The sequence below is a fragment of the Pimephales promelas genome, chromosome 7 (genome assembly GCF_988280905.1).
Source record: "Pimephales promelas chromosome 7, fPimPro1.hap1.1, whole genome shotgun sequence".
Lineage (NCBI taxonomy): Eukaryota > Metazoa > Chordata > Actinopteri > Cypriniformes > Leuciscidae > Pimephales > Pimephales promelas.
The window spans coordinates 34,254,589-34,267,710 of record NC_142775.1 but is presented as its reverse complement, the minus strand read 5'-3'; the positions used below and the strand labels follow the sequence as shown (position 1 = coordinate 34,267,710).

The following is a 13,122-nucleotide window of genomic DNA, read 5'->3' as shown; positions in this document are numbered from 1 at the left end:
TAATCTAGCCGTATTTTTAAGATGGAAGAATGTTTTAGATCTGGTTGGTATCAAAGAGCACACCCAGGTTCCTATCTGACGACGAAGACTTGACCGAGTGTTAGACAGTATTCTATGTTACTATGTGGAGAGGTTTTTTGTCCAATAATTAGAAACTCTGTTTTTTTCAGAATTAAGTAGTAGGAAATTACTAGTCATCCATTTTCATCAGTCATCAGCTATGCATTCCATTAATTTTGTGAAATGTTAAGTTTTGTCCGGTCACGAAGAAATATAGAGCTGAGGATAAGCATAACAGTGAAAACTAATGTCATGCTTCTTAATGATATATGAGAAGCAACGGTCCTAGTACTGAGCCTTGCGGTACACCATACTGAACTTGTGATTGATAGGACATCTCTTCATTTACTGCTACAAACTGATAACGGTCAGATAAGTATGATTTAAACCATGCTAATGCATTTCCCCTAATGCCAACATCATTTTGGAGTCTATTGAAAAGAATGGTGTGGTCGATGGTATCAAATGCAGGACTAAGATCCAGTAACACTAATAGAGAGATACAACCACGATCGGATGATGACAGCAAATCATTTGTAACTCTATTGAGAGCTGTCTCAGTAGTACTATGATACAGTCTAAATCCTGACCGGAAATCCTCACAGATTCCATTTCTTTCTAAAAAAAAAGGCCTTTTCTAGATTTTTTTTACAGAAAGGATAGATTTGAGATCGGCCTTTAATTGACTAATTCTCTAGGGTCAAGTTGCATTTTTTTAATAAGAGGTTTAATAATAGCCAGCTTAAAAGTTGTCGGTACACATCCTTCTGCCTTTTGATGTTACTGACTTTAAATTGTCTTGAAGAAAAAATTTAGACGGCTAATTTTTAATACTTAGTCTAAGAAGTTTATGTAGCCAGCCACTGTTTTGCAGTGAGTCAGAATTCCCATCACTGACAACGGATGTTCCTGTAAAGCTGTGATATTATTCACAAAGTTGTCTTGTGGGCTCCAAATAAGACAAGCAGAAAGGAGACCGAAACTTAGACTTTTGACTTCATAAGCTCTGCTTGATTCCATAGTTTGTTCCAAAGTGTTACAATTCAGTCATTGTGATTATGGTGAGTGAATTTTTGGCAGTTCTGTATCCGTTGAATTATTGTTAGGACTTTGTTCAAGGACACACATCCTGTGTTTTGCGCTGCAGGGTTCATATTTCTTTGATTCATTGGACGGTATTTGTATGATATTTCTTGCATTGTGTGCTTTGGAGGATAATTTGGATTTGGTTCACGTTCACCAGTCTATTTCAGGTGAAATATTTTAGATTTGTGTGTGGAAAACTTTGTTAATCTTTTCTTACATTGGTTCTCAAGTTAATCATTTCTCTGTAAGTAGAGTTTTGTGAAAAGTGAAACGCTTTACGTGAAATTGTGACTTTACAAGTTTTATAGATAGCATGGGGATAATCCTGTCGAACTCTTAAGATGGCTAAATTCAGAATGAATTCTCTATTCCTTTTTTTTTTTCTCTCAGAGTGCCCCTGTGAGATAAGGTGCATATTGGCTAACCTTTGGGGAAAAAAGCAGCCTCACACAACACACTATTTGATATGGCGTTGTCCAATAAAATCAGATGGCGGCACTCAAAATTGCGAAAGAGTGAAGGTGAGCCAAGGGGCTCTCGCCAGATCTCGTTCGTGCGCTGCGGGAGGGTCCAACCTCTCACTCCATCAACACTGCAAATGTCACGGCGCCCCATCCGACAAGGCAAAGTACTGATAAGCACTTCGGTCCTGACCTACAGTCGCTCAAAAAAGGATTTGGGCACTTAAAGCACACTTATAACTGCACAAATGTCACTGTGTTAGATAACAAAATAGGAAATTATCTGCAAACAACTTTCACTATTTTTGACTTAACACTAGAAGTGCCAGAATTCCAAAACTACTAGAACGGCCACAAACGGTCATTTTGACCGTTAGATTCAAAACAGTGTTTATTTCTTTGACGAATAATTTTCGTAATTATTTTCGTCAACCACATTTTTTCAAAGACTGAAACGAGACGATAACTAAATAAAAACTAGGTTTGAATGACAAAAACTATGACAAAAATGTTAGATAGTGACGATATGCGAAGCGGTCAATAGGCTAATAATAATAATAGGACTAGCAGAACTAGTGAACAGCCCATGCAGCAAAACAAACAGCGCAGGACAGGGCAGCAGAGCTCACCAGGATCATCCGATATGAATTGAACATCTGGATCCACCGTGTCTGATGATAGCAGCCGTCTCTTTTTCCTTGATGTGAACTCTGACTCTGAATCACTCTCTGATGATATAGCCTATAACGCACGTATTGATAACTGTAGTCTGGTTTTGTTTGCTTAGTTCTGATCAACAACTAATGTAGAAATTATTATAAAGCAAACACCACTACAGAGGTGACCGGTCGGACCTTTCTGTTGACAGTTGAGAGAGAGAGACCACGATCAACCGCGGGATATTTAACAAAAAAAATATCGCGAAATTCAGTGCGGTCAATATGACCGTCTATGGCCGAAATAGGTAAATATGTTCATTTGTTTTGTTTTGCCTTACGTTTATGTAACTTAATTTATATGAAAATCATTTTAAATGAAAATACAGACAATTTTAGGAAAAGTCAGGTACCAGCAGGATTTTATTATTTTTTTCAACAAAGTTATTGTAGATATAAAATTCAAAACGGTCAAAATGACCGTTGTGGCCGTTCTAGTGTTAACTGGTTTGAAGATAATTTTTAGTAGATTTATATTCGCATAGGTGTCCTTTTCAACTGGAAATTTTACAATTATGGTCGCTATTGTTTTCATTTTGCACAGTATATCTATTGTTTTATCATTTAAAGACCTGCTTGTGCTGTCTTTCTTTGATATTTTTACAATATAATGCAGTGATGTTCAAACATTTTTGAGTGTTGCTGATGTGTCCAAATGTTTTTTGGGCTACTGTATGTTGCGATTGTATTAATGGACTGCTGGCCGTTTACACAGAGGAAACCTCTGAGAGACAAGTGCCGCTACCAGATGTTGCTCAGGCGTTTCATTTCTCGTTTCGGACTTGGAAGCACATGGCTAGATGATGAAACGGAGTTGAAAGAGAAACTTGGGTCAAGACTGATTTGAGTATACTGTATTTTTTAGCTTCTCGATTTCAGACTTCATTCTCTGTGAAAAGGCAGACAACTTATATGGCATTCTTTTCCACAGAAGATCTGTTTCTAAGCTTTGATTATAGACTCTTCAATAACTCTGGAAGTCATCGGTCTAGACTTTTAAACTTGTTTTCATGGCTGAACATGCATAATGGTAGACTTAAACTTGCTGCTTTTCCACAATCAGATGTGGCCTGTGATGGTTTGTTTCTTTGTGCTTTTGTGGCCTACGAGCGCTTTGCAACTCAAAGTCTGTCAAGACGGATATAGTCTCACGCCCACGTGCGTCTACTAACACTCTCCTCTCGCTGACCGTCTGATGGATATTCCAGACATAAAAAGGCAAGAGCTTGATATAAGGTACAGTGATACAGTAAGCACTTTTGAGGTAGAAAATTAGAAATACAAGAATAGAACTGGGCTGCTTTTCTCAAAAGCATTGTGAGCCAAGTTGATCGTAGAGACAATTGGTGCCAATGGTTCTATGTACCAAGGACGATTACTATAACGAAAACAATAATAAAAAAAAAAGTTCTTAATATATAAAATAGCTGAGTCCACAGACACCACAACTATTGGCTATAACAATAATGGCACTGAGAAATTATATCTTTGGAATTACTTTCAGCATGTTTTGTTCCAGCTGATGAACTACTGTATAAAAACACTGACGGCCAATCAGAATCCATCTTGCTTTAAGAGCTCGGGCATTTCAAGTAGCTGACTACAAAACTGAAGCGCTTAGAATGAACAGAACGATATTGTCCTCTGGTGTGGACACTACTAAAAGTTATTATAGTTATCTTTATAGTTATTGTTTTTTGATGTGAGATGGCATTTACTGTAGATGCTTTTGAGAAACCCAGCACTGGATATTTTATTATTATTAATGCTCAAATAATCTCTACTTATTACTTTTGGACAAACAAATTCTGATCACAAAGTTTTAATTTTGGCAAATGTGTTTTTAAAATATATTTTCCAATGCAGTTTTTTTTCATGGTGGTTTTATATTATGGTATTTACTATAAAGCAACAAACTTTCATGTAGATCAGATCATTTCTGATTTAATTGGGCAGATCTTTCTCAGAATAAATCGTTTGTTGATTCCTGTAAATGTTTAACATCTTCCAACACTTTTAAAGCCAATTTTACAACCAATTTATATATATTTTTTATATTTTCTATAACAAGTCTCCCAAGAAGTTCACCAAGGCTGCATTTTTTTGATAAATAATATAGTAAAAACAGTAATATTGTGAAATATTATTAATATTTCAAATAAATGTTATTCCTGTGATGCAAACCTTCAGTCACATGTTCCTTCAGAAAGCGTGCTGATTTGGGACTCCAGAAAAATGTCTTATTATTATCAATGTTAAAAATCAGTTGTTGTGGAAACTGCATGTCTTAATGAATAAAAAAATATGTGACATTAGAAATATAATGTTTCTTTTGAACAGTATCATAGATAATCACAATTTTGATCATCTCAAGCTGAAACATCAGACATCCTATATTCTCAAACCGCTAATCTTTCACATTTGGTAATTCACATTAACCATAAATACAGATTTTTTCCAGCCAGCAGTTTGCAGCTAAATGACAAATTAGCCTTTTAAAAAGTGTATATAACAATAAATTGCAAAACATGATGCAATAATGTGTGTAATAAGGGAAGAAGGAAATGTTTTCTGAGGAACCTGAAGACTTCCTGCAGAAAAATGTTCAGCTTTGCTAGCAAGGCGTCAGACAGGAGCCTGAAAACACGAGAGGGTCTTTGTGTGGATGTTAAAAACCACCTGTTGTTTACCTGGATGCGGTATTTCAGCTGAGGATTATATGCTGAAAATGATTTTAACCTTTCATTTACCTTTGCTAATGACATGCAGCTCACAAGCTTTCGGGGTTGCAGCTGATTTCTTCAGCGTTGTCAGGAGGAGCTTACCTAACTAACCAGCATGATCATTACCTGCATCAACAACTGACTGCTGTAGATGTTGGAGAGCTGTGTGTGAGTGTTCAAGGCTCTATAGCCTGTTTCTGGTTGATTGGAGAGCGTTTGGTGATGTTTTTCCATTTTAAGAGGTTAATTATATTACAGCAGAAGCATTTTTGATAGCTTTTACCCTATTTTTTAACCTCTATCCTAAACCATTCCCTATCCTCAGATTGAATTACTATCAGCGTGCAAAAACATAATGGATTCAAAAAGGGAAATGAGAGTTTATTTTTACCCTCTCCATTATGAAGGTACAGGCAAATCCGGATATGTCCTTGTTCAAATCACATACCCAGAATCCATGTAAATTACACAGAACTCCATCTCTTCTCACAACATGCTCTCTGGCTGTCACCGCCGTTTCCCAGGTAACAGTCATTACTTTCATCGGTTTCATTCTCGGGATACTGATGTTGTTTTTAAGAGATGGTGAATCTATTTGAATGACACATACATTCAGGTCGTTGATATACCTGATAACTGTTGCGATTTATAAACTAATCATAGCAGAAGCTCACTGCCAATTCATATTCATAGTCTATAATCTTCTTGAACAGAGAAAAGAGAATGAACATTTTTGTCTCTTAGCCTTCTAATATGGCAATTATTTATTGTTGTATTTATGTATTTTAAATCTTTTTTAAACATACTGTCATCTATGTGAGGATTTTTAATTAATCTTCCTGGAAGTAACATAGTAATAGACATATTATATGTTTATGTGACTCACTGCCTTAACTAGTGAGTCATTGAATTATTCACTCAAGAGATTCGTTTTAATATCGCTGTTTCATTCAGTCGCACTGTGGACGCAAGTTTGTTTTCATTGGCAGAGCAAAAATACAGTTTTGTCTTGTGTGTGTATGTTACTGAATATGTTTTTTGTTTGAGGATTTTTTTTTTTGTAAAAGTAGTTTCACCACAGCAATACCGAATGCGCTGAATAATCAAAACAACATTGATTGCTTGTGTAGCTTTTTATTTAAATCATAAAGATGTGGTTTCTATTTTAATTATATTAGATAACAAAGTGGTAATCCTAATTGGATAGTCAAGTGAATTTTAAATGTAAGGTGCCCATTATATTATTTACTATTTATTAATTATTTTTTATACAATGCACTTCATAAATTATCACTGACTCTCCTGCTGTATCCTCCTATGCTCTGTATGTGTATTTCTGTATGCTCTGTATGTGGTGGTCTGCTTCATAACACCTGATCTGGCCAAACACAGCTATTACAACAAAGAACAGTAATTACTGTAGCCCATTTCACACACACACTTTATCCTGTCATTGGTTTTAATGATTGGCCCTGACCACAGTCATGTCTGCCCCTGCAACACACAGCATCTTGTCTCTTTGTAATGGTCCGCTAGTATTGTTCCCTGCAATTTAGCCTGATGTAGAGGTAGAGTGTGAGAGTGGTTAAATAAGTACAGAGAAAAATACATTTACTTTTTTTTTTTTTTATGCGTGGAATCCAGAACTTTTCAAAGCCAATTCAACCATCCACAGGAAATACACAAGTTTCCTTGTTAAAAATGGGCAAGAACTCATGTGATATTTACCACAGGGAATCTCAGTGAGAATTTTAAGACCCGAGATCCCGAGTTGGTCGTGCCATAAACTTTAAACATGGTTGACTGGAGAATGATTGCTGCTGTGACTGGTATTCTTTATTATTTTTTTTTTCTTCATAACAGCTACATCATCTTGTCTTGCTGTTAATATAATTTTGTGGAGCCTATTTTATTATGAAGTGTATAATGTTTTATGCACAGCGAAAAATAGCCTCTATGAAATTCCATAATTGTCAACAAGCTGACTATCTAGATAGAGCAGCTAATGTTCACATTAAATATAATTTTGGCTTTAAAAAGATTTTCCCAATAAATCAAGAATATACCTGGTGTCCTCCATGATTCCTCCGCTTTCCTACAACAAAACACTTGAATGCGATAAGCTCGTAATCAAGACTTCAGAAGTCAAGGCGGCATATTACTTCCTAACCACCATGGATGTTGACCTTTGACCCTTAGCCATAATTTTATGACTGTTGTCTTTCTTATGTAACATTGGCTGCATATGAAACCGCATTCTCTTAAGTATTGCGTTTTAATAAGTAATTACTTCACTGTAAATATTGCTGGTTTAACTTAAAATTTTAAATTTTAAGTTCATTGAAATGGAACAAAAAGAGTTAATACAGTGAAGGAGATTGATTTAATCATCAGAAACTCAAAATATTATGTTATCTGAACCACATAAATTATTTAAGTTGATTTGACAAAGAAAAAATGTGATTACACTGTAAAAAAAAAAAAATCGTGATTTGTAATCACAACATTATTTCTTTTGTCAAATCAACTTAGATAATTTATGTAGTTCAGATAACATAATATTTTAAGTTTCTGATGATTAAATCAATCACCTTCATTGGATTAACTCAATTTTTCAAATTTCAATGAACTTACATTTTTAAGGCAGCCAGGTTACTTCATTTTTTAAGTTAAACCAACAATATTTTTTTTAAAGTGTACAAATCATGACATTTTTTTTTTTACAGTGTTATAGTGTGTATGGGTGCAGTCATATTACATTTGTCATGTTGTCTACCTGCTTAGCTGCAGCGTCGTGTGATAGTAAAGTGTCCATCAGATGCACACTTATTGTGAATACTGTGAATTCGGACACACTACCCTTTTCACATACTGTGCAAGTAGACAAGTATGCTATTTTGGAGGCAGTCTGTTTTTATTGTATGACAACATAGAAACAGACAAAACGTGATAAGGCACAAAGTACCCTGAAATACTGTATATTATTCCAGTGGACAGATGTATAACTCTCTTAAAATTTAATCATTTTGGCAGTGGATCAAACGCATATTGCTAATGATTATTGCCTTATTTTGAAGTCAAAATAATCCCTGAGAACATTAGACAATTCCTGCATCAAAGCGGTTAAACTAATACAGTGTGGCAAATCCTTAATGATGGGGGCAATCATTACCCATCTGAATCGGCACATCTCGCTTTGAAATATGCAGCGTTTTGCCTCATCTGAACCATGAAAAGGCAGTTGTTTTATTAAACTGAATGTTCTGGTCAGGCCTCAGAGCTTCAAATCACGGCTATGAATTTTGATGCCAGTCGGAGGGCCAAGTTCAGTTATTACATGTGGTTCTCATTAAACTCAGCAAATGGGAATAAAATATGTCTTTTTCAGTGCTCAGATGTACAGGTGGTGAGGGAGACATCTGTCTAGAGATGGAGTGTGTGCATTTGTAATTGTAATAAACCGAAGTGGACTTGTTCTGGCCTGTGCATTCATTGCAGTCATTGATGTTTTGGGAAAAAAAAAATCATCTTTTACTCGTAAATTAGAAGAGATTTTCTGGAAAATGTTGACATTGATAGTGTGTGAACACTGTTTTGAAAACACTGTAACCATGCTTTTTTTTTCATCTCCATAATTGGATTTTGTTTTAGAGCCACAAATGCAGTTTTATATAACCAAACAATGTTTGTAAGGCAGCCACAAAACATACTACAAGACGCCTCATTGAGCTTGTCTAGTCAGCCTTGACTTGTTGAATGGCATCTGAAAAGGGAGCCAAAAGCATTCCTCATACTCTGCCCTACTCCTTTTGTTTTGCTCTTTAGCTCACACTGACAGCTATCGATTCCTTGTTTATTTTTCGTACTTTTGTTCAGAGAAAAAGCACATTTGCAGCTTTTGGGGTTTTTTTTTTTCCCTGCAAAGAGCACAAATGTGCCACACTAGCTTATGATTAAAGCAGCTTTAGTGTGCATTATACCTCCCGGAGTGCCGTGCAGCAGCTTTAGATGTTCCTCTGCTTATTTTTTAGCATTGCCATTATTTTTACCAGGATTTGTTAACCATTACATAAAGAAATTCAAGACTAAGTTGACACAGCCATGGTCTGCTGTTTATATTGGCCGCTCTCAGGCTGATTTTGTTCCTCTGATTGGTACAACGAAGGATCTCGTATCTCTTTTAATTGAGCAACGAACTGGAAATGACCCTTTTTTCTTTCGTCACATACATGATTAGATATCTCCATGGCACATTACACGGGATCCTTCTTCATTACATGTCCGATTGGAGCTGTCATTGTGTCATATAAATGGACATGGTACTGCTCACGCTTATCAAATCGTATTAAGAGGCCAATTTATTCAGCAATGTCGCTCTAACATTACGACTCGGTTTTATTATAGTAGGGGTACGTGATCCAGATCTCCAGTCAGGATGAATAACTGTGAGTAAATGAATAGAGACTAAGTTCAGGCGGGCGAACACTGGACGAGGACGGACACTCGGGCGTCCGAGGACACTTTACTAGATATTCGTGTCTAAGCCACTGGTACACGGCACTACTGTACTGTACACGGCGAGCCGGCGGCAATTCACGCTAAACACGGAGATTGGAGCTTCCAATGTTGCTGCTATAGCTTCAGAAAATGAAAAGTGTGCAAATGATTTTGTGAAAAGACAACTAGAGAGTGGATTTGTATGTGTGTCACTCACTTGGCTTTAAAAATATTCATAGATCTAGTATATGTGATGTGGTTGTGTATGATTTGGGGACAGCTAACATGTTTAAAAATTGTCTATAGGTGCTCATAACTTGGCTTGGCTCATAATTCCTCGCACACAGTTTCAAGCATCAACGATTTCCACACGATTTCTCCTGAGAGAATCAAATCGACTGCAAGCTTGTATGACAGCCAACGTGGTACCGTGTACATTCGTCTTTAATGATTGTATAGAATTAAAAACTATTTATACTATTTATTTGTAACAAATGTGTATGCTAAAATTACGTAATTTGTTCAAAGCCACTTATAGGAACCTTGCCCCTGAAGTAATGTGGGGTTACACTTTATTTTAGTTGTCCATGTTACAGTATAATTATACATTTAAGTACTGATTAATATTAATTAACTACATATACTTACTATATGGTTATGGTAGATATTAGTATAGTATACTATATTAACTACATTTAACGTGTTTCAAGGACACTAAAATAGTGTTACCACGTGTAGTATAGGCGTCTTGTCAATGATGCAATAGTAAAATTTTGTCTCTGACTGGGCTCAAACCTACAACAGTATTTGAGTATATTGCACAACTAGTGCTCATGAGAAGAAACGAATCACAATTAATCTTAATAGAGTTTGGTAAAGTGCTATTTTTATCTGTATACTATTATTTAACAATGTCTTGAATTAACTTTTATTTTTACATTTTATATTATTCTGTCATTTTATTTCATTTTTAATACATTTCTATTTAGTTTTTTTTGTAATCTTAATGCTTAAGCTAATTTTATTTCAGCTTAATTTTAATTAATAAAAATGTTTGGTAATAGTTTTTGTTTTAGTTAACACTAACAGCACTGTTTTGACATTAGCATACTCTAATAAACAAATGCTTAGCACATTTGAATATTGGGTAAAATATTTCATTTTAAAGGTTTGTTAATACAATGTTGTACAGAATGAAATAAGTATATTATATTTTAAGCAGTTTTGTAATACATTATTAAATGCATTTTTTTGCATTAAGCTTGTTAGAGTTTTTTATGGGATAGGTTTCTTGCAAATAATAATATGTGCCTATGGTGTCTTAAAGGGATAGTACACCCAAAAATGAGGGAGAGTCAATGAGTGAGCTAGGTTCAGAACTTTCCTGATATATTTCTCATCGCCCTCTCACTCATCTCTTTTGTACCAAAATTCCTCCCCAGAGCGCTCAGGTATTCGGCTTCTTTGGCCGACGATGATGAGTTAGTTTCCTCTTATCGCTTCCCGCTCTATAATATACCTTTTCTTGCTCTCCTCATCTATGCACGAGTGAGTGCAGGAAAAAGTATTTTGTCCCTAGAGCTTTGAAAGTTTTGTCTTTTCTTTGTCTTGACCGTCTGCCTCTTTTTCCACTCCAGGAAGTTCCTGTCATAGCAACACGCTCCCCGCGTTGGTTCGGACTCCTTCTCTAATGATGCAGTCCGGTCTGGACATGAAGCCTTTCATGACCTTCCCTGTGGAGAGCTCCTCTCCGGTCGGCCTGTTCCCTAATTTCAATACGGTAAGCAAGCCTGCTTTCATCTCTCTTCTTTTGGCCGTCTGCCGCTTTAATGTTGGCCTCGTTCCTGTGTGGGTTGACACTGATGGAATTAAAACCTTCTCTGAAGATTCAGAAAAGCATTTTTTAATGTTCATTATGTTACATATATATATATATATATATATATATATATCGTTCCTCATAAATTGCAGCTTGTGTGGTTGTTTAGAAGAGAGTCCAATAGTTGTGAGCTAACGGCTATTTAGAATGGCATACCACACTAGAGCCTCGGCCAAAATGAGCCGTGAGGTTAGTAGACATAAGGGAAATAACATTGCTGAATACAGATAACAAAATTCAACTCGTCATATAAACCATGCATAGTTAGATCAGCAAAATAAACTGACTTTTCAATGTTTAAAAGGTATTTTGCCATTTTTATTTTGTGGCTTGCAGAAACCTTGAAACTTGCCAATCTAGGCAGATGCCAAACCAGACAGGTGGCATGACATGCCCTCGACTTCAAAAAATATTTTTGACCCAGACTGTGTTAATGACACCAATGTTCATAAGTTTGTGGTCAATCATAAGTATTTTTTAATTTAAAATATATGTATATAATTATATTTTATTTAGATTTCTATTTCAAATAGAACTGTTGCTAGATAAACTAGGATGTTTATGCCAGACACAAGGCGTTTGTGGAGTGAATTATTGGCCAAGAGCATAAAACCAGTTAGTTCTGGCTGGTCACGTTAGTCAAGCTCGCATCAGCTGAATCTCGGCTAATCCAAGTCAACCTATAGGAATATGACGCCTATCACTGTCTTATAGGGGTGTAACGATCCATGTATTCGTATTGAACCGTTCGGTACGAGGCTTTCGGTTCGGTTTTCGGTACGCATTTTTAAACCGAACTGTTCGTTGGACTATTTTTTTTTTGTCGACCAAAATTTTGCCATTTCAAATGTAGGTGCATCGCGTGTGGTAAGTGCACTCATAATGTAAGAGAGGCACGACATCTTGCAACATTGCCCAACATCAAATAGCAAATGTAATGTAAGCGGAACAAACTGAGATACTCGTTATTGTGTGGTTGACGGACCGTTTATCAGTTTGGACCAATGCAGCGCGAGGCCGCGAGATGTAGTGAGAAACATTCACATTTCTCCGTAATTAACGAATCAAACAGCGCTGACGTGGAAACCAGATCAGCAACATTCACCATTTACACCATTTACTGATTTACTGTAAAACACTACTAACTGTAACCATTGAAGTTTGGCAGGAATAGTAGGTTTTTTTTTCTTATGTCGGTTTTATTTTGACATTATGAATACAATTGCTGCTCTCAAATGTTAATCTGTTTATAACTACTACAATATTACATTACAATGTTGTCCAAGGAGCTGTTTTGTTTTATATGCTCCTAAGAAAAGTCAAGTATAGCTCCATCATTGCTCAGTTATATCAGACAGAAAGCATCCAGTGATTGACCTAAAACAGCCGAATCCCTGCCTGTAAAATATCATACTTTATGATGGTAGTTTTCATAAAAATATAATTAAAAAAATATTAAATCAAGGAAATTTCTCTGCCATTTCTTTCTTTTTGCTGCATCGGAAACGTACCGAACCCAACCGTGACACAAGTGTATCGTATCGAACCGAAACCGTGAGTTTTGTGAACCGTTACACCCCTACTGTCTTCATATATCCTTCAGTATTATCAGCAGCTGTCGCGTTTCCTCTCGTCCAGTCAGGATTTAGCATTCCGATTCCCATTGAATCAGACTAAATTCTCGAATTATGTTGTACATT

At 36.0% G+C, this 13,122-nt stretch overlaps 1 protein-coding gene across 7 annotated transcripts in view; it reads left to right on the top strand.

Moving 5' to 3' along the window:
* Positions 1-13,122, top strand: part of znf385b (zinc finger protein 385B) — a 139,097-nt gene that overhangs the window by 82,774 nt on the left and 43,201 nt on the right. For all 7 annotated transcript variants that reach the window (XM_039683454.2, XM_039683452.2, XM_039683453.2 and 4 more), the window contains one exon: positions 11,181-11,323. In XM_039683454.2, coding sequence (XP_039539388.2) covers positions 11,181-11,323 — 143 coding nt within the window. The remainder of the gene's footprint in view (positions 1-11,180; positions 11,324-13,122) is intronic.